This window comes from Mustela lutreola, chromosome X, assembly GCF_030435805.1.
Source record: "Mustela lutreola isolate mMusLut2 chromosome X, mMusLut2.pri, whole genome shotgun sequence".
NCBI lineage: Eukaryota > Metazoa > Chordata > Mammalia > Carnivora > Mustelidae > Mustela > Mustela lutreola.
Window position 1 is genome coordinate 41199442 of NC_081308.1, and position 23015 is coordinate 41222456.

General features: G+C 40.4%; 1 protein-coding gene across 1 annotated transcript in view; it reads left to right on the top strand.

Moving 5' to 3' along the window:
* Window positions 1–4014: 4014 nt before the first annotated feature.
* Window positions 4015–23015, top strand: part of RP2 (RP2 activator of ARL3 GTPase) — a 50658-nt gene continuing 31657 nt past the window's right edge. Inside the window, exon 1 of the mRNA XM_059157673.1 lies at window positions 4015–4304. Within this exon, the coding sequence (XP_059013656.1) occupies window positions 4203–4304 (102 nt within the window). The 5' untranslated portion in view covers window positions 4015–4202. The remainder of the gene's footprint in view (window positions 4305–23015) is intronic.

The window sequence follows — 23015 nt, forward strand, 5'->3', positions numbered from 1 at the left end:
GAGGAAAGTAGAAAATACTATATCTCATTTAGCTTGGGCGAAAGAGCAAGCAGCTTTCTTTTGTTAATAAAATCCCAGGAATGAAAATAAATTTCATTAACTAACACACTCTGATTAGCTCTTAGTTTTATCATAGTTTGTCCCTTTCCTAAAAAGTATTGAAATGGGTATTTAGAAGATGGAAATTCCACTAGAAAAAAATGTTTTAGTCCAGAAGCTATTCTTTAAAAAATAGTTCCATTGGAACTGCTTTGCTGTAAAAAGTTACTGGAATTATTTTTATTTTATGCTGCTAAATCCATTGACTTCTGAGAAGTCTTTGTAGACTCTTCCATTCGCCCCCCAATCTGAGTTAGAAGTCTGTTTCTCCTGTTATTCCTCTCCTGTACTAACGTTTGAATATTTTTTACTTGGCTTACATTAAGAATTTTACCAACAACAGTGAATAGGATATCCCATGCTAAGAGCGGTGGGAAAAAAGTCTTTATAACCTGATTACACACAATTTGTGATGCTTTTAGAAATAGAATTAGTCAATAAGGTAGTAAAAGAAATTTGGTAAGAAGTACCAAAAAGCTAAAGTATGAGAAGAATGCTGGCTCAAAAATCAATGAAAATAAAGAAAGTCATTTGCCCATGCAATTTTTTTAACCTTCCAATCATCTTCTTTGGGACATTATGTAGTACTACTAATGTAGTTCACTCCCGCTGTGGTGGCCAGCCTCTGAGATGACACCCCAAAGATCTGTTCCTTTCAGTATTCATCCCCTTGTTCAGTCGCCTCCCTTCATGAGTTAAGGCCATCCCCATGCGACCAATAGAATTCAGGGGAAGCCATACTGCATGACGTCTGAGACCACATCTTAAGAGGCCTAGCAACTTATGTCTTGGTCTCTTGGAACACTCACTCTTGGAGCTCTCAGTACGATAGAGGAAGCCCAAACATCCGGAGGCCACCTTGCTGGAGAGAGCACACGGAGAGGCCCTGAGATTTCATGTACAGTGATTTCTGGCCAGTTCCCCAGCCATTTGAATCTTCCCTACTGAGGCTCTGCATGTAGCATAGAACAGAGTTCAATTGTCCCTGTGGAGCCCCGCCTTAATTTCAGATTTGTAAGCAAAGCAAGTAATTGTTTTGTTTCAGTTTAAGTTTCAGGCAATTTGTTGAGCAGCAATAAGTGATGGGGGCACTCCTTCCTGTCCCTTCTCCTTCACTTGTCAAGTGGTCTTCATTGAGTGCAGAGTGAGCAAGTATGTGTCAGGGACTTTTCCAGCTGCTGTTGTTGGGGTAGTTGACTTGTTCATGCTGCATAGACAGAGGTCTTCAAGTCTGTCTTCTGAGAAGTACTGTGCCACTTCTGTGGTCAAGACACATGGGAACCCAGACTCTCTCAGGAACCTGTGGCCAGGTGTAAACCCACAACCCAACTTTTTAATGTAGCTGAGTATATCTATTAAGCTGAATATGAAGGGCAGCATTCCACAGAAAAGAAGTCACAAGGGAGTAAGTAACAGAAGGGGATAGGCCAAAGGATCAACCAATTTCTGTCTGGACTCTTCGGAGTTAAGAGGTGCCAGCACATGTCCCCTTCGTAGGATCTGCTCCCCACCCATGTTTGTGATGAGAAGTTCATCCTTGCAGCTGCAGCAGTTAGACCAAGGGTGTGCACTTGACCGATGGAGAACCATTCTAGTATTGACTGGCCAGCAACTTATGTGGTTATCTTCCTAGAGGATCTGAACTAAGATATAAAGAGATTGTAGCATACACTTGGACAGAAAGGCCATGAGGAATCAGGGTAGGATAGCCGTTCTCAGCCACATATATGGTGTATGCTGATGAGTATGTAAAGGGAGTTGGTTTGCATAGAAAAGTGGTGATGAGAATCTATGGTGGGGAGGAGGGAGAAAAAAAGGAGCAGAAAAAGAGGAGTAAGAAAGAGAAAAAAAAAGAGAGCATGACAGAGCTCTATTATTAGCTCTGTTCCTTGGCTTTCTAGTCCCCCGTTTTAAAATTTTAATTTAATTTGATTCTTTATTTTATTTTTGGGCAGCGATGCTGGTGGGATGGTGTTTAACAGAATGAGGACTTTATCTTCCCTTTTGCTTAGGGTCCCTGAAAAGATCATTGTCAGATATAGATTTTTGTTTTAGGTTTGACTTTCTCATTAATGAATACTTCAAAACTAGGAGAATTTTCAGGGTTGTTTCTGTAAAATTGGTTTTGTTGTTTGTTCATTAAGAGGAAGAGCATCACTGGGGGACAGAGCTCCCATAGGCATCAGAAGGCCTAAACAGATACTTCTTTACTTTTTTAATTCAGATGAATCAGAAAGGAATGCATTCAGCGTAGGAGGGAGCACTGGACAACTCAGGCTCTGGGTTTTTCTAGAACCTGGTCAATCATTCTCATTGTGGCCACAGATTAGTCCCTTTATCTCCATAGACCTGTTTCCCCCACTGCAACGACATAATGGTCACAATTTTAACATTCTATGACTATAAAATATCTAGGTGTCTTATCCAAAACACCCACACATACACCTTTCATTTCAATTGGAAGAAGAAAAAGTATGTACAGTTTAAAGGCCCTATTGCCTAAGATCTAGAACTTAAATTTGCAGTAATCTCTAATACTTGAGCACATGCCCTTTTCTTCCTGATTGTGTAATAAGAAGCAGGAAGTGAAAAAGGGAACATTCTTAATGCTCAAGTTAAGTCAGAGACTCATTTAGGATATACACTAGTGTGAATAAGTGTGGGAAAGTAAAAAGATAACCAAATTTGAACCTGACCTGATCCACATTTGGTGTCCTACCAAGATGTCAAAATACTCAGACAATTGAAGCAAGAACTTGCCTTTTTTTTTTTTTTTTAAGCGGGGGTTGGGGCAGAGGGAGAGGGAGAGAGAATCTTAAGCAAGCTACACCCCAGAGCAGCCTGGGGCAGCAGAGAGCTCCTTCTCACCACCTGAGATCATGCCCTGAACCAGTATCAAGAGTCCCACGCTTAACCGACTGAGCCACCGAGGCACCCTTTTCTATCACATAAGCAATACATGTGTATTGCAGTAAACTTGGCCCAAATGAAACAAATGTTAATATTTAGTGTATATATATTTAATACCTTCATACAAACCCTATACCATTTGCTTAGAGCTGACTGCTTATATGGCAATGCTTATGTCCTCCACTAGGCTATAAATTTCACAAGAACCCTTTACTATAAAACCCCCCTCCTTCACGACACACACACTTAATTCACTTTCTTTGATAAGGAATATAGAAAAGAGGTTATAAATACTTCCTTCACTAGCATGCATTCATTCATGCATTCATCTGACAAACGTTTTACTGAGCGTCTACCATGGAGCTGAGCCAGGCCTAAGGAATTCAAAGATACATGCTCTTTTAAGAAAGGCCTTTTGGCCTCAAGAAATTCACATTTCCAAAAGGGAATGAATACACAAATAATTATTTTACTAAGTACTTGTGCAATTTCAGAGTGAAATGTAGGAATATTAAGAAAGCTCAGAAGAGGAGGCAAAAGGGGGTGTGTGGTTGGGGGAAGTTTCCGGAGGGGCGACACTACTCAAACGATGTGGCGGGAGGGAGGGGAGAAAACTACGAATTTCAGGGCCTCTTCCTGTGTCAGCCGCAATTCCTGTTCCCTCACCACTTGCATCATAAAACTGAAGCTTAATGTTCAACTAGGGAGCCTTCCCGCGCCTAGAACTTGGTAACTGAGAACCAAGGGCAAAAAGACAAGCCTGCCAAAGCCGGACCCTGAGCAGCTAGAGAGCCCCACGGTGTCCTCGGAGGGGCGGGGCCGGACTAGGGGGCGGGGTCGGCTGTGCGTGCGCCAGAGCCCCCAGGACCCGCCACTGGGGGCTGGCGCCGGAGCGGGGCGTGGATTGGTTGTGTGCGTACGTCGACCTCTCCTCATAGGCAGCGCAGGACTGCTCTCGGGGCTTTGATTGGCTCACTGGGCGCTGAATGGTCATTGGCTGCAATGGGTCGTCTGGGCGACTGAGAGGAAAAAAGAGAAGGGGTGTTGGGCCTGGCGGGCTAACCCGGGCTGGGGACGGCTGGGCCGTTTCGCTGGGCGGTGTCCGGAGAGCTACGGGGCCCGGGCGCCCGGGGTTCACGCCACACTCCCAGGGGATACCTGAACGAGAGGGCCGGCGGGGAGTGTCCGGGACCATGGGGTGCTTCTTCTCCAACAGGCGGAAGGCTGAGAAGGAGTCGCAGCCCGAGGGCGGGGAGGGGCGGCCGAAGCAGTACAGCTGGGACCAGCGCGAGAAGGTAACCAAAGTCCGGTGGCCCCTGGTCTCAGCCCTTCCAGAGCCGCTCGGCGAGGGTCCCTTGCGGCCCGGGAGCGCGGAGGGGGCCGACCCAGCAGCTGCAGCTCTCTTGCGTGCGCTCTCCTTTCCCACGCGAGTAGTTGAAGTCGGGGGGAGTGACTTTTTGGGGTGCGGTGCAATACCCCGCTGGAGGGGGCGTCACGGGGAATTGTGAAGCGGTGCAGGGGGCCTTAGAGCTCATTGTCAGAGCCCTGGGGGCTTTCCCTGCGGTCCCAGGATGGACTCCAGGGAAAGAGGTCGTGAATGCCCCGAATCTCAAATCTGCTCATTTCACCCGCAGCGCCCAGCGGGGTTTTGTCCAGTCCTCGAGTTACGCGTGGGACCGATTCTCATCTTTATTCGCAGCTCATGTTCGTCTGTGACTGTTTTCTCTTTTGTCTGCCCTAGCCGGTAAATCTCTTTGGTGCCTAATGGTATATTCCACTGCTGAATTTTCTCAGTTAACAAAGTGGACTCTTGAACGTATGGCTTTGCTTTTTCCTCCTCTTCCAGTTACCCAAAAGGAATAATGAAAATCAAAGTCAGTCTTGACACGAATGTCAGGACTGTATGGTGAAAATAACCAGCATAAACCAAGCAATATTTTGCTATTGTTTTCAATGAATGAAAACGCCCTTCTTTTCACTTTTGTATTATAGCCAGCAATGAGACAGCTTTGAAACGTCCCCTAGTGTTGCACAAAACACACTTAGTCATAAATTTCATAATGTTTCCTCTTTCCTCATAGTTCTGCATTTTGTGCTTAGTAAAATACTTTGATAGGTTTGGCAATTACTTTTCTTTTCCAAACAAAAGGATGTTTAGGGGGTATAGCTCAGTGGTAGAGCATTTGACTGCAAAAGGATGTTTAAATAAACGTTATGAACAATTACCTCCTTGCTTGATGCAACATATATTGACCCATGGATACTTTATAGTGAAGTTCATATTCATGTTATGATTTCATAGATCTTCCTGCATGATTTTCAGTCGCCAGAATGATTTATTCATGGAAACTCAGTTCTCCAAGTGTCAGATTTAAGCAATGGGAAGCTTTTTGCAGAATTCTGAACTGCATCTTTCTACCCGGTTTCTCAGATCTTTCTTGGGTTGCATGGTATATTAATTCTCTTATCTGTACTTGATAGCATCATTTTACTGCATAAGAATGGAAAGAACTATGCTCTCTGTCATAGAAGATTGCACCTATCATTCGAAGTTACTTGGCAGACAGTTTTTAAAAGATTGATTTCCTCAACCTTAGTATTTCTAACAATACTCTTTAACCTTGAATTCTCTGTCATAGAGAGGCTTGTGTATTTGATTTTTACTTTAGCTTTTTGTTTTGAAACCATAGGCTAAAACGAAAGTGCTTTTATTTATTTACTTATTTCGAGTAGTCTCAGTTGCCTTTGACTCATTACTTCATAAAGATGGTCTTACAGTTAACCTTTATTAACATAATGTTCAGGTTGGTTAGAATCTCATGTTAATCTTTCTCCTTGTATTTATTTTTTTTAAGATTTTTTAAATTTATTTATTTATTTGAGATAAAGAGATGGAGAGGGACGAGCAGACTCTGGGCTGAGCGCACAGGCCAATGCAGAGCTCTTCCACCAGCTTAAGATCATGACCTGAGCCAAAATCAAGAGCCAGAGACCCAACTGACTGAGCCACCCAGGCTCCGCTTTCTCCTTTTAGTTACATGGATGTATTCTGTGATTTTTTTTTCTTTTACCAACTTCTAAACTTTTTACATATGAGCATATAGTAAACTTTCATTTGTAGACAGTTTTGAGCTTACAGGGAACATTTTTGGAGAATACTAGTAGGTACTGTAGTTGTAGAGGTGTAAGACATATTACTGGGTATGTAAAATAAGTTCATGCTTCTGATACTGTGCATAATAAAAGTTAAAGTATTGATCAACTCACCTAGTCAGAATTTTTCTAACTAAATGAACATTATTATATTTTGAAAACAACCCAATTAAAAAAAATCTATTGGATCATTGGAGAAAGAGAATTACTAGTTTACATTTTGAGACCGTGGAGGTACCACATTACCCAACATTGCTTTTCCTTTTGGGGATTTTTCTTTAGGAGTATTCTATTTTACTTTGATTTGATTTGGTTTGATTTGTCAGAGAGAGAGAACACTAGCACAAGCAGAGGGAACAGCAGGCAGAGGGAGAAGCAGGCTCCCCGCTGAACAAGGAGCCTGATGTGGGACCCTGGGATCATCACCTGAGCCAGAGGCAGACGCTTAACCGAATGAGTGACCCAGGCATCCCTTCCTTTGGAATTATTAGGAGCATACCCTAGGGTGCCTCATTTTATATGATTTTTAAAGATATTTTTTCTAGTTCTTCATCTCTCATGAGGCCAATTTAGGCTAGTGTACGAATGCTCTGTATTAGTCCAGGGATACTTCTACTGAGTTTAGCACAGTCTTGCTTGGTCCTAAAAGATCTTAGTTGTACCTTAAAAGGAACAGAATGCAAATACAGCCCAGAGAATGTAAGTGAGATATGTTTTAAATTTACATCAGATAATTACCATTCAACTTAAAAACATAATCCATTGCCTGAAAAGTTTCCTTGCAATTTGGAAAAGTGGTGTTTAAATTTTTCCTTAGGTTGTGTAATCAGAGTATCTTTGTCAAGAGGCACCCTCTGGGCTTTGGGTTTTGAGTTGTGTAATTGGGTCAGTCTCGGGGGACTGAAGCTAGGAGCAATTGTCTCAATTAGAATGTTTGGAGACTAAGTGTTGTCATGGAGACTGATATACTGTCATCAACAGTATATGAAGCTTATGTTCTATCGCTGCTAACTTTGAAAAAGTGAAAAGCTTACTGTACAACTACTACATTGGCATGGGAAATATTTTTAGATTGTAAGATTTTTTAAAACGTCATAACATATGGGGCGCCTGGGTGGCTCAGTGGGTTAAGCCTCTGCCTTCGGCTCAGGTCATGATCTCAGGGTCCTGGGATTGAGCCCCACATCGGGCTCTCTGCTCAGCAGGGATCCTGCTTCCCCCCCCCCCCCGCCTACTTGTGATCTCTCTCTCTGTGTCAAATAAATAAATACAATCTTTTTTAAAAAGTCCTAACATATAGTGTGTTATTAGTGTCAGGGGTAGAATTTAGTGATTCATCAGTTGCATATAACACCCTGTGCTTAATTCCATTAAGGGCCCTTCTTAATGCCCATTCCCCAATTACCTCATCCCGTCTCCCTCCTCCCCTCCAGTAGCCCTCTGTTCATTCACTATTGTCAAGAGTCTCTTATGGTTTACCTCTCTCTCCATTTTTACCTTATTTTATTTTTCCTTCCCTTCCCCTGTGTTCATCTGTTTTGTTTCTTAAGTTCCACATATAAGTGAAACCATTTAGTATTTGTCTTTCTCTGACTTAGTTCATTTAGCATAGAGGGTATTACTCTAGTTCCATCCATTTTTAAATTACTTGGAAAGAAATGCTTTTATCCTTTTTATCTGTATGCTGCCTCTCATGGCTAGGCAAATTATTCAATATATAGGTACTCAAACACCAAGGAAGACTCAAAATTATAAAAATTATCCCTGCTCTTAAAGAGCTGACTGCTTTTATTGAGTTAAAACAGGAAATATTTAAGTGCAAACAAGGAAAATATGAGTGGTACAGAAAAGTAGTTTTCATTTTCCAGTTATTCATACCATTACTTCTCCTAGGTAATAGCAATGAGGATTAGTCCTCTAAACAATGATGGCATAAGTATGAAAATTGTGAATTTGAGTATGGGCAACACATCTTGTATCCATTACATTTGTCTCATATTTGATAGAAATAAAACTGAACAAAAGCTTTATACCAGAGATTCAAGTAACTGCATTTTATTTGGTGTCTGTTTCATGACTTTGGATAAAGCAGTCCATTCATACATTTCAGGTTCTTGGCTATAAAATGCGACCGTGCCCAAGATTTCTCTACTGTTTTACAGGGTGAAGCACTGTCCTGACAAAAGGGGGTTAGACAGTAATAATCACCTGTGAAGATAGAACTCAGACCAGAGATTGGACAGGACACAACTGGTCTTATTATAAAAGCAGATCATAATTCTTGGTGTTGTTCCTCAGTGGAAGGCATGGCTTTGTGAGGAACTGATATCCACATTAGTCAAAAGATTCAGACAGTGGTTCGATGGCCACTTATTAGAAAGAAGTATCTGCTCTGAGTAGGGGGCTAAATGCTGTTTTTAGCCTTTTAAATCTGTAAAGTACATATTCTAGGTATCCATTGCTGCCTACCAAACCAAACTGCTCTAAAACTCAGTGGCTTAGACTAATGGCAAGTATTTATTTTGTTCACAACTCGGCAATTTGGGTAGGGTATAGCAAGGTTGGCTCTCTGCCATGTCAGATGCAGCAGTTCGACTGGGGGCCCAAGGATCTCCTTTCAATACGGCTTAATGGCAGTGCTGGCTGGCAAGTCGATCCTGGAGTTTGGCTAGGCTGAGGGCCAGTGGCCTCTTCATGCAGTCTAAGCTTCTGCACAGCATGATGGCTGGGTTCCAAGGGCAGGTGTCCTCTAAGAGAGACCAGGAGAAGCTGCATGGCTTTTCAAACTAGCCTCTTAAGTGATGTACTTTACTTTGCCACATTCTCTTGGTTGAGGTAGTCACAAATGCCCACCCATTTGTGGCCCTCCTCCATGGGAGGAGGATCAAAGAATTTGTCTACAGGTTTTTAAATCTTTTACATAAAGTTGTTGTTACTTGGTTACTTTGTTTTTTAAAGGTGGTAAGTAGCTCTTTGTTTATTCATTTTATGAACAGCTTTATCACTAATCATCAGGGAAGTGCAGATTAAAACCACAGTGAGGGGTGCCTGGGTGGCTCAGTGCATTAAGCCTCAGGAGTCTTGATTTCAGGCTCAGGTCATGATCTCAGTGTCATGAGATAGAGCCCCATGTTGGGCTTGGCACTCAGCAGGGAGTCTGCTTGAGATTCTCTCCCTCTCACTTTGCTCCTCCCCCTGCTTGAGAGCGTGGTCTTTCTTTCTCAAATAAATAAATAAATCGTTAAAAAAAATACAATGAAATATCACCTCACACCTGCCAGAATGGCTAAAATAAAAAACTCAAGAAACAAGTGTTGGCAAGGATGTGGAGCATAAGGCATCCTCTTGCACCGTTGCTGTTGGTGGAAACGTGCACTGGGGTGGAATACAAGGTGGAAGCTCCTCAAAAAATAAAAAGTGGAACTACCCCACTATCCGTAATCACACTACTGGGTAGTTGCCCAAAAAATGCGAAACACTAATTTGCACCCCCGTGTTTATTGCAGCATCATTCACAATAGCCAAATTATGGAAGCAGCCCAAGTGTCCCATCAATAGATGAATGGATAAAGAAGATGTGGTGTCCATGTAATGGAATAATACTCAGCCACAGAAAAAATGAAATCTTGCCATTTGCAAAAACATGGATGGAGCTAGAGAGTATAATGCTAAACGAAATAAGCCAGTCAAAGAAAGACGAATAGCATATGATTTCACTTATGTAGAGTTTAAGAAACAAATGAACAAAGGAAAAAAAGGACAAACCAGAAAACAGACTTGTAACTGTAAAGAACAAACTGGTGGTTACCAGAGGGGAGGTTGGGTGGGTGGGCATGGGTAAAACAGGTAAAGGGGATCAAGAATATACTTACCTTGGTGAGCACTGGCTAACGTATGGAACTGCTGAATCACTATATTGTACACCTGAAACATAACATTGTATGTTAACTACACTGGAATGAAAATTTGAAAACCAGAAAAATGTATCTTGGTGTCCTAAAAAGGACTAGAAATAAATGTCTAAATTATCTAAAGTTTTGGTAAGAAGCACACCTTATTTTTATAATCAGATATACTTGCAGTGTATGTAAATAGAAATATTAATAAAAATGTGATCTCTGGGGGAAAATATGTGATTAATGAATGGATACCTATAAAAGACTAATACAGATTTCTGCTTGACTCTTATTTTATTATAATACTATTCGAATTTGTATAAGCATGAAGCCAGGCATAAATCCCATATGTTTACACCATCCTAAAGTGATTAAATAAAAAGAAAAATTGAGGCACATGGAAGTATGAAACTAATAAAATTGAACAGTTTTAATATAAAAAATAGCTTTATTGACATACATCTACCATACAGTTTACTCACTTAAAGTATATAGTTCAGTAGTTTTAGTAAGTTCACAGGGTTATGATACCATCACTAAAATTTTAGAACATTTTCATTCCCCACAAAAGAAACCCATACCTATTAGTAGTTCTTCCCACTTCCCTCTCCACCCCCCCCCCACCAGCCTTGGGAAACCACAATTTTACTTTCTATCTCTGCAGATTTGCCTATTTTACACATTTCATATAAATGGAATCACACAGTATTTGGCCTTTTGTTAATTGGCTTTTTTCACTTAGCATGTCTTTGAGAGTCATGCATATTGTAACAATCATCAGTGCAGTATTCCTTTTTATTAGTGAATACTATTCCACAGAATAGATATTTACTTATAAATTTTACTTGTCCAATTTATTTATCCATTCATCAATTGATGGACATTTGGGTTGTTTTCACTTTTTGGCCATTACAAATAATGCTGCTATGAATATTTGTGTACAATTTTTTATGTGGACATAATATTTCTCTTGGGAATATACCTAGGCATGGTATTCCTGAGTCATATAGTAATTCTATGTTTAACTTTTTGAAGATCTGCTGAACTTTTTTAAAGTGTCTGTACCATTTTATATTTCTACCAAGAGTGTGCAGAGGGTTCAAATTTCTTCACTTACATAAAGTTTTGGTAAAGGGGAAAAGCACAGAGAGTGAAAAGTATATGGGACTGGGGTTTTAATTTGTATTCTATTCACCAGTATACCTTATTGGGGAAGGCCTTTAGCTTTTCCAGCCCTCAATTTCTTAACATCCACTCCAGTTCTCGAATTCTTTGAGCGTCTCTGCGCAGGGAGGGTAAGCATGGCTAGATGCATTCAGGCAAATCAGGGTGAAGAAAGGGAATGTGATAGGGTGTAAAATTAGGTTAAGATTAGGTTAGATGGTATGGGAAATCCTTTTCAAACCTAAAATTTCATAATTCTATTTTGTGGTTATGAATTTAGCAACACAGTGAACTAATATACAGTGTTTCACCTTCTTTGTCCTCAGTGTATGTAAGATCAAGGTACTGGTATTTATTTATTTATTTATTTATTTTATTTTTTTTTTTTTTAAAGATTTTATTTATTTATCAGAGACGGGGGTGGGGAGAGAGCGAGCACAGGCAGACAGAATGGCAGGCAGAGGCAGAGGGAGAAGCAGGCTCCCCGCTGAGCAAGGAGCCCCATGTGGGACTCGATCCCACAACGCAGGGATCATGACCTGAGCCGAAGGCAGCTGCTCAACCAACTGAGCCACCCAGGCGTCCCAAGGTACTGGTATTTATTATTATTTCTTTTTTTTAGAAGATTTTATTTATTTATTTAACAGAGATCACAAGTAGGCAGAGAGGTAGGCAGAGAGAGGGGGAAGCAGGCTCCCCGCTGAGCAGAGAGTCTGATGCGGGGCTCGATCCCAGGACCCTGAGATCATGACCTGAGCCGAAGGCAGAGGCTCAACCCACTGAGCCACCCAGGTGCCCCTATTATTATTTCTATAATTTCATGGCACTGCCACTTTCATTTATGAAATAACCTTTCAGCTATGTAACTGTGTAGTCCTAAAACTGATTTAACGATGTTGAAATTTTTTAAAAGATTTTATTTATTTATTTGACAGAGAGATCACAAGTAGGCAGAGAGGCAGGCAGAGAGAGAGGGGGAAGCAGGCTCCCTGCTGAGCAGAGAGCCCAATGTAGGGCTTGATCCCAGGACCCCAAGATCATGACCTGAGCCAAAAGCAGAGGCTTAACCCACTGAGCCACCCAGGTGCCCCACAATGTTGAAATTTTAAGTAATTTTATTTTAAAAGCAGTATAACTTACATACAGTGAAATTTACCCTTTTAAAATATACAGTTATGAAAATCAAAACCTCAGTGAGATACCACTTCACACCAGTCAGAATGGTTAAAATTAACAAGTCAGGAAATGCCAGATGCTGGCGAGGATGTGGAGAAAGGGAAACCCTCCTACACTGTTGGTGGGAATGCAAGCTGGTACAACCATTCTGGAAAACGCTCATGAAAAGCATGGAGGTTCCTCAAAAAGTTGAAAATAGAGCTACCCTATGACCCAGCAATCGCACTACTGGGTATTTACCCTAAAGATACAAATGTAGTGATCCGAAGGGGCACGTGCACCCGAATGTTTATAACAGCAATGTCCACAATAGCTAAACTATGGAAAGAACCTAGATGTCCATCAGCAGATGAATGGATAAAGAAGATGTGGTATATATACACAATGGAATACTATGCAGCCATCAAAAGAAATGAAATCTTGCCATTTGCAATGATGTGGATGGAACTAGAGGGTATTATGCTTAGCGAAATAAATCAATCAGAGAAAGACAATTATCATATGATCTCCCTGATATGAAGAAGTTGAGAGGCAACATTGGGGGTTTGGGGGGGGTAGGAAAAGAGTAAATGAAACAAGATGGGATTGGGAGGGAGACAAACCATAAGAGACTCTTAATCTCACAAAACAAACTGAGGGTTGCCGGGGGGAAGGGGGTAGGGTGAGGGTGGTTGGGTTATGGACACTGGGGAAGGTGTGTGCTATGGTGAGTGCTGTGAAGTGTGTAAACCTGGCAATTCACAGACCTGTACCCCTGGGGCTAATAGTATAGTATATATTAATTTTAAAAAATTTTAATTAAAAAAATAAAGTGTACAGCTATGAGTTTTGGCAAATGAAAGTAGTTGAGTAACTGATCACGACAATGGAGATATAGAACAGTTCCGTCATACCTCCAAATTTCCTTGTGTTCCTTTTATAGTCAACTCTGCCCCCAGCTTCTGATCAGTTTTTTTATTTATCCCATCATGTTTCATTTTTTCCTTCCCTACCCCCATGACCCCTGCTCTGCCTCTTAAATTCCCTCATACCAGAGAAATCATATGATAGCTGTCTTTCTTTGATTGAGTTATTCTGATCAGTTTTTTATCCTTACAGTTTTGTCTTTTTTCAAAAAGTTTTATTTATTTAAGTAATCTCTACCATCCCACGTGGGACTCAAACTCTTGACCTGGTGATCAAGAGTTATACTCTCTACCAACTAAACCTGCCGGGCATCCTTATCCCTATAGTTCTGTCTTTTGAGAATGTCATATAAGTGGGATCATGTAGTGTGTAACCTTTTGAGTCTGCCTCCTTTCACTTAGCATGATAATTTTAAAATTCAGCCATGTTGTTGCATGTATCAGGAGTTCCCTTTTACTGTTGAGTAGTATTGCATTATATGGGTATACCATGTTTGTTTATCCATTCACCAGTTGAGGAACATTGGGGTTGTTTTCAGTCTGGGTAATGATGAATTAAGCTACCATAAACATTTGCATGCAGTTTTTGAGTGAACATAATTTTTCACTTCATTTGGGTGAATACCTAGGAGTGGGATTACTGACTCACATGGACATTTTATATTGAACTTTATAAGAAACTGCCAAACTATTTTCCAAAGTGGCTATGCCAGTTTGCATTCTTACAAGCAACATACGAGATGCTATGGTGGCAGTTGCTATGCCACCAGCACTTGGTATGGTCAAGGTTTTTGTTTTTGTTTTTTTTTAATTTTAGGCATTCTAATAGGCATGTAGTGGTATTCCATTGTCGTTTAACTTGCATATCGCTGATGACTAATGATGTTGAGGATTTTTCCATGTACTTATTTGCCATCCATATATTTACTTTGGTGAAGTGCTTATTAAAATCTTTTGCCCCTTTTTTACTAGTTTGTTTTCTTAAATGTTAAATGACATTTTTAATGGCTTTTTTTTTTAATATATCCTGGATACAAATCCTTTGTCATATGTGTGTTTTGCAGATTTTTACCCCAATTAATGGTTTGTCTTCTCTTAACAGTGTCTTTTGAAGAATAAAAATTTTCTTTTTTTAAAAATGATTTTATTTATTTATTTTACAGAGAGACACAGCAAGAGAGGGAACACAAGCAGGGAGAGTGGGAGAGGGAGAAGCAGGCTTCCTGCTGAGCAGGGAGCCCAATGTGGGGCTCGATCCCAGGATCCTGGGATCATGACCTGAGCTGAAGGCAGATGCTTAATGACTGAGGCACCCGGGCACCCCCCAAAATTTTCTATTTTGATAAAACTCCAGTTTTCAATTTTTTCTTTTGTGGATTGTGTTTTTGGTTTCACATCTAGAAAATCTTTGCCTAACCAAGATTACAACAATTTTCTCCTCTGCTTTCTTCTAGAAGTTGTAGAGTTTTGGTTTTACAGTTGGGTTCTGTGATCCATTTTGAGTTAATTGCTATATATGGTGCAAAATATGAGAGATTCTTTTTCTTTTTTTACATACAGATTTCCAGTTGTTCCAATAACATTTGTTGAAAAGACTATCCTTTCTGTATTGAATTGCCTTTGCACCTTTGCCAATGTAACATAAGTCTATTTTTGAACTCTCTACTCTGTTCCATTGATTTAAGTGCCAGTAAACATTTCTGTTTGAATATGGTTAAATGTGAAGAAGCAACCGAGAAAATATACTTAGGAGCCAGACTGCCTAGGTCTGAGACTGAGCTCAAGCACTTACTAACTGTGTAACTTAGGGCAAGTCATTTAGCCTCTGAATAGCTAAATTTTCTCATCTGTAAAACAGAAATAATAGTACACAACTCTTACGGGGATTTTTATGAGTATTTTTAAAGAGATGTTCTTTATTTATTTGAGAGAGAGAGAGTGTCTGTGTGCTGGGAGGATGGAGCGGCAAAGGGGGAAGGAGCGGGCGGAGCCCATTGCCCTGGATCTCGCCACCTTGAGATCATGACCTGAGCTGAAATCAGGAGTCAGGTGCTCAATCAACTAAAACCCATCATGTCCTGGGGTTTTTGTGATACTGAGTGAATGATTATAAAGCAGTGAGAATGGTATCTCATACCTATAACAGTGCTTCTTACACTCCAGAGCTTTATGTTGGACTTCTTTGCAGACAGGCTTTCCACTGAAATTGACAAATTCATCATTTCATCTCAGATTATCATTATGGAAGTTTACCCGTGGAGATGAATTTTAATGGAAAATTCGGATTGCTACTCAGTAAAACAATAAGATGTTTACTTTCATTTTCTGTTAGGAAAATACTGCTTAACTTAGTTTATTAGCTGTCTCAGGTGAATTGCAGCTGTTAAAGTGTTTTCTTTGATTCTGAAAGTGTATCTACTGTCTTTTATGGATTATAGTAAGAAATACAGCCTAAACTAAGCTCACTTCATAAGTGGCTCTCGTGAAAAGGTAGCTTGGAATATGACCTTTCCATGTTTGTGATTTGGGGCATTTTACTTGAGAACTAGTAACTCTTGCAAAATGACTATGGTACTAAGCTTCAGATGATTTATTATTACTTTTTGTTTTGAAGAACTTTCAGGATTTGTTGAGAAAGTACAGCAACATAAATCCTAAATTTCTCCTTTGTAGACCGCATTGACAGTCCAAATAATTTTATACTTTAGAACTCTTTTGCTTAGAGGATCTTTAACTATAGCATGAATTTCTCCCCATAACTAGAAGAACTGAGGTGTCCAGATAAAGTACTTAGAAGAATAGTAAAATTACATTTAACTTGTCATCATTGGCAGTTGTTAAAGCCTGAGTATTTGTGTCCCTCCAAAATTCCCATGTTGGAGCCCTAACTCTCTGTGTGGCTGTGTTTGGAGATGGGGCCTCCAAGGAAGTAATTACGGTTAAAGGAGATCATAGGTTGGGGTCCTTATCTGATAGGATTAGTGTCCTTATGAGAGGTGACAGCAGAGAGCTTGCCCTGCACTCACCAGGGAAGGCCATGTGAGGAGGATATAAGGGAGAAGGCAGCTGTTTGCTGTCTGCCAGCCAGAGAGAGAGGTCTCACAGGAAACCAACTGTGATGGCACCTTAATCTTGGACTTCCCAGCCTCCAGACTGAGAGACATAAATTTCTGTTGTTTAAGCCATCTGGTCTGTTATTTTGTTGTGGCAACCATTCTTAGTCTGTCTCAGGCTGCCATAACAAAATAGCATAGACTAGGTGGCTTAAACAGCAGACATTTATTTATTAGATGGTTCTAGAGACTTGAGAAGTCCAAGATCAAGGTACCAGCAGATGGAGCATCTGGTGTCAAAGGTAAATACTGCTGGACATTAGTTAAAGCATTGAAAAGAGATTTTATTCAGTAACTGCTGACAGTAGGGGACAGAGCTGAGCTGTGTTCCAGTTTGTGGAGAGGTGATTTCAGCAATTTTATCAGGAAAATGAGGGAGCAGGGAGAGTCAGAGTAGTGAAAATTACAAAGTTGGTCAGTGTAAATGTGATTACACCAGCTGTGTTTGTTCACTCACAGTTATCAAAGTTAGAATTCTATCCTCCCACAGAGACTGGTAGACAGAGGCCCTGTCCTTCCTGGTAGTTATATTTCAAAGGAATGACTCTCAGGTCCTTGGAAAAGATATTTCTGTGTTTTAAGATTTACATATTCACAACTGTGGAGCCCTTTTTAATCAATGCTCTAAGAAAGGAAGGTCAGGGGCCTATTATCTGGTATTAGCTAGAACACATAGTAAATTTCCCTGGCAGGAAAATTTTACCCCCCAGGGGTAGGGGGGTAGAGTCCTTCTAGAGACATGGCTTGTGCTGCTAGAAGCCATGCTGGAGTTTGGTCAAGTCTCTTACAGCAGGGATTTGGACAGAATTGTAATGTGCCCAGAGTTCTGCAGTTCTCACTGGTGAGGGCCTGCTCTCTGGCTCATATTCTGCTGCATTCAACGGCCTTTCCTCTATTGTGTGCGCAGGGAGGGAGGGAGATGAGAAAGAGGGAGAAAGAGAGGGAGGTCTTTTCTTCTAAGAGCACTAATCTCATCATGAGGCCCTGCCCTTGTAACTTCTTTTAAACCTGAGCGGACTAACTCCCCAGTACCCCAGTACCATCACTTCCTGGGCTAGGGCTTCATCGTTTGAATTTGGAGAAGCTATAGGTATTCCGTACATAACACTTAAGGTGCCGACTCAGGTAGCAGCTCAGTGATTTCGAAGGTAAAAGTGGCTATTATTTCAGCATTTGCAACAAGTCTTAACTGCAACTTCTGATAGAGTACTAATTGTATTATAAACAACCTAGTTGAAATTTCTCAAATGCTATACATCTTATGTATCATTTCCATGCAAAACAAATTCACTAAATTCCTTTAAGTAACAGGTATTAACTGTTTTTTTTTTTTTAATTTTACTTATTTGAAAGAGCACACATGGGGGTGGCGGCAGAGAGAATGAGAAAAGCAGAGCAGACTCCTCACTGAGCCAGGAGCCTGATCTGCGGATCCCAGGACCCCAAGATCAAGACCTGAGCCAAAGGCAGATGCTTAACCAGCTCAGCCACCCAGGCGCCCCTACTGTTTCATTATTTTTTTAAAATTTTTATCCAAACACTGGTTTGTTCCCTACTTAACTCTCAGATAAATGTGCTTGCAAATGTTTGAACTTGTTATCCATATCTCAAGCAAAGATGATTTGGCCAGAATCTTGAACCCTAAATTAATTCCCCAGGAGAATACACACAAAGTTTTACATCAGAGTTTTAAGGAGTTTCTGGTACAGTGAGATAAACCATAAGCTGAACCTTGAAGATTCTACTTGCCCAGTGGGTTTGAGGCTTTGGTAGAGACAGGCCAACTCCTGGGCCCCTTTTGCCTACACCTAATCCTGGTGCTCTTGATCTTCTCAGCCCCACTGTGGGGGGTGGACTGGTGCCAAGGTGACAGGCTGAAGAAGACCAGACAATGTTCCTACGCTCCATAAGGCCTAAAGCAGAACTCTTGGATGTTCCCTTTTCTCCACTTTAAGGCCTGGATTAGATCCAGATCCCATTAGCCTGCTCCATGCCCACATTCCCATTCCCTTCACTAGCTCTTCCAAGTGGAAGGCAGCTGCAGCTTGCTTTTACCACAGGTATGGGAGAGAAGAGAATGTAAAAAGGAGAACCCCAGCCCTGATATTAAGAGTGCCTCCGCCTCCTTCTGTGTAATTATCTTTCTACTTAGAAGTTGGCCAACTCGATCAGTGACCTGACTGAATGTCCCTGAGAATATCATGTTGTTCTTGATCATTATCAGGGTCTCTCTTCTGGAGAATGGGCAGTGGAGAAGTGTGTGATGACCAAACCTAGTTAACTCTTCACGTTTGTTTATTAAAGAGATACGTGGGGACCACCTACCTTAGATTACACACGCTGAGGTAATCAAGATTAAGTAGTTAAAATGGATTCACTATTGGTGTGTGGAGTGCCTCTGGCTGCCAGGCACTGTTCTGGGTTCGGGGGAAATGGGTGGGCAAAACAGATAATCCTTTTCTTCATGGAGCTTACATCCATAATGGAGGATTGGTAGAATAAAGACGATAAATATGATGCATCCATAGTGCATTAAAAGGAAGCTAAGTGCTTTGGAGAAAAATAAAGAAGGGTAAAGAGGTAGTATTGGAGGAGGTGTTTCAGTTTTAAATAGATTGGTTACAGGAAGGGACGGACACTGGTATTTAATGTAATATAGGTACTCTGAAAAGGGAGAGCAGGCTTCTGATTGAGGAAACTGGAAAGCTTCACAGAAGTTTGACAGGTGGACAAGAACTAGGAGAAGGAAGGCCATCTGGGCAAAGGGGAATTGGAGGACATAGGTCACAGCAAGTGCTTCCAGTTTACTGAAGAATAAATTCCCATAGGAGATCAATAGGACTTAGGAGTAAAATGTAAGCTGTTATCACATAATAGTGACTTACACTGAAAGATTTTCTAATACTGAACCATTTGCACTCAACTTGGTTGTGGTGCTTTCTCTTTTTATAGGATTGATTTAATTTGCAGGGTTTTTTTTTTTCTTTCCCCTATCTATAGATGTGGGTGAAATGAACCTAAAATCTTCTTTCGTTATGTCTTTGTTTTTCTTACTAGGGTCTAGCCAGACAGGCTAATAGTATGAGTTAGGACTGTTCCTTCTTCTTCTATTGCCTTTATGGGTTTGCATGAACCTGGGATAAATAAAATTGGAATCTGCTTATAAAACCATCTGGGCCTGGTGTTTTCTTTGTGGGAACACTTAGCCCACTGGTTGTATTTCTTTAGTAGTAATAGCATTTTATTTAAGCATTTAACTTCCTCTGGAGTGAGTTGTGGTTTGTTTTTTTTTTAAGTTATTTTTTTAAGAGATTTGTTCATTTCATAGACAAAATCTCTTAAAACTTGTTGGTATATGGTTACTGATACTATTCTCCTTTAACCTCTATTTATGGTAATATCCCCCTTTTTATTCATACTGTTCGTGTTTTGTTCTTCTTTCCCTGGTCATTCTTGCCAGAAGTTTGCCTCTTTTTTGCCCCCCAAAGCATATTTTTAGCTTTGCTGATGTTTTGTTTTATATATTTAATACTTAAGTTACTCATTTCTACTATTTATCTTTTTTCTCCTACTTTCTGCAGGTTTATTGTTTATTGTCTAATTTCTTAAGATGGACATTTAACTGATTTTGAGTGTTTTTACTATAGCTATTTAAGGTTAGAGATTTCCTTCAAAGCACTGTCTTTGCTGCATCCCAAATGTGGTGCCTTAACATTTAATTCAAGTATTTTTAGATTTGATTATGATTTCTTCTTTAACCCATGAGTTATTTAGCAGTGTGTTTTTAAAATGTTCAAGTAGGCAAGAATTTTTAAAAGTGTCCTTTGTTATTAACTTTTAACCTAATTACATGTTAGTCTCATATCATGGTCTGTATGTTACCTATTATTTAAAATTTGTTTAGGCCTTAGGATCTACTATATGATTTTTAAAAAAGCTTTAGGGTGTCCTTAAGAAAACTGTGAGTGCACTCTACTTCCTGGATGCAGAACTTAAGCTTGTTCTCATTGTGTGGTTCAGTGCTTCTGTATTTTGTTAATTTTTTTGGTCTACTTGACCAATTAGTAGTTGGGAGAAGCAGCATTAGAAGATACTGCTTAGATTTTAATCCGCCAGTTACAAGGGTTTGGAGAAGTCCAGAGCAACTGTCAGAGTTAGTCCCCCCTGTTTTTTCCCACCTCTTCACCAGCACAAGGTTTCTGTCCTGCCCTAAATTTACTCAAAGGAAGTCTGGACCAGAGATCTGAGTCCCAGCAGTTGTGGGAGAAGCACAGTTGTCTCAAGATTTAGGGTGGGGGAGAAGCAAGAGCAGAAATCCCAGAGGTTCCTTTTTTGTTTTATCCTCCCACACGCCCCCACAGGGACTTCTCATAGTTTCCCCTTTTCTTGGTGTTTTCCTTACATGGTCCCTTTGGGGTTGAGCTTAGGCAATAGAGAACCAGCAACTATGCTGATTGGGTTTCTTTTTAGAGACCAAACTGGAATACTGTACTTTTTTTTTTTTAAGGTATGTTCATTTATTTGAGGGGACGGTCAGAGGGAGAAAATCTTCAAGCAGACTCCACACGTGCGGAGCCTGACATGGTGCACAATCTCACAACCCATGAGATCATGACCTGAGCCGAAACCAAGGGTTGCCCAACTGACTGAGGCACCCAGGCGCCCCAGTACCTTTATATACATGCATCACTGTAAAATCCTAGAAACAATTGCTTGAATAATACTTTCCACATTAAACCTGTGCTGCCCCCTGTATTTTTCACTTTTTCTGAGGTATGGCGCTCTAACATCCAATCATATAAATCAGAGTAGTGTTTTTTCAAACCCTTCAGGGCATAATAGAAAATTTTGTGTGTGCTGGGGGGCTTGCCACAAAATCAGGGTAAATGTTATTCGTGAAGCTTTCATTTCTTTGGTGTGTGTACATGTGCAAAAATACTCACCAGTAGTGGTACTGGGCTGTGTTGAAGAATCTGCTAATGCACGTTATAGTCCAAAACAGTCAGAAAACACTGACGAGAGAACTAAGAATCATTTTGGACCCACCCTTCTGCCAACAGCTGTTGAATTACCGAATTGATGGATTCTACTTCCTCAGTATTTCTCAAATTTATCCCATCTTACTCTTCTAGCCACTGCTGACAGCAAGAGTCTCAGATCCATGCCCACCTCCTTATTCTTACAGAGTAAACTTCCTGAAATGTAAATTTCTCTTATTTAAAACCCTCCTGTGGTACCCTATTGCCCACGGATAACTTCCAGGCTTTGTAATATGGCCCCTGCCTATCTCTCTAGCTTCATCTGCTCCCATTCTAGTATCACTGGTAAACACCAAACCATGTTTGGTTTTCCTCATGTTCTCTGAAGAGTTTTATTTTGTTAATTCTTTCACTTTTGCCTGGTGTGGAAAAAGAGGATCTTTTACTCCTACCTGTTTTATGTGGTGAACTCCAGCTGGTTCATTCTCACTTTGTTAGTAAATTCTTACACCCTACCTCCTCCACCCCAGGTTTCCTTCCTCTTTGTTTCCAGAATATTCTAGGCATCTTGCATTATACAGCCGAGTTGTTTTTAAATCATCTGTTTAGGTTAGTGTTTACTTTTTTATGGGAAAAGCTGGTCATACTCACGTTAGTGCCTGAGAGATTTTCTGGCTCATATTGGGTGTTCAGATGTTGGTTGAATGACTGAAGATCTGGAAAGTTCAATTGCCTTTCCAAGATCATGTTGCTCATAGGTGACAGAATTAAGACTGGGAAACAAAGTGCCTCTTTTATCGCCTCATGCTACAGACCAGTACTCCTTCTAGTACATTATGTAAAACTGGTTAAGTACAACATTTATTGTACATTACTGAATAAGCCACTTTAAGTTAGTGATGGTTGGGATGCATAAATTATCCTTTGTGAGTAATCAAAAATTTACCTACTATATGGGAGTCTGTTTCTGGCACACAAATAGTTTTATATGAAATATAGTATTTGCAAAGAGGTAGAACAGTGCAAGTAGACTAATTTGGAAAAATTAAAATGGCCTTTCTGTGACTCTTAGAGGTCAGTTAGAATTTTAAAATATATAATGTGACAAATTACAGGCATACTGTTTAAAAGGTTATGTGTGCTTTAGTTTAGAATATCTAAGGTTGGGAATGGTGGCATTTGAAGAATTGCCTTGTAGGAAAAGCTTAATAAATATTCAAATCAAATTTGCAGATGGGAGTTATGCCATATAGTAATTCTTGTGCCTTCAGGTTCTTCCATTTTCTGTAGCATATTGCAGAAATCAGTCGGGGCTTAGAAACCAAGACCCACACATCCGTTTATTGAAGGATAAAGAAATATATTTCAATCTGGGTGTATTTCCAATTTCAGAAGGTTTAAAATTTTTCACTCGTAGAATTTAAGAAGCAACACAAATGAACAAAGGAAAAAGGCAGTCAGAAGACTGGACACTTAAATATAGAGAACAAACTGGAGGTAGGTAGGGGGATGGGTGAAATAGGTGACGGGGATTAAGGAGGGCACTTGTGATGAGCACCAGGTGATGTATGGAATTACTAAATCACTACACTGTACACCTGAAACTAATATAAAACTGTA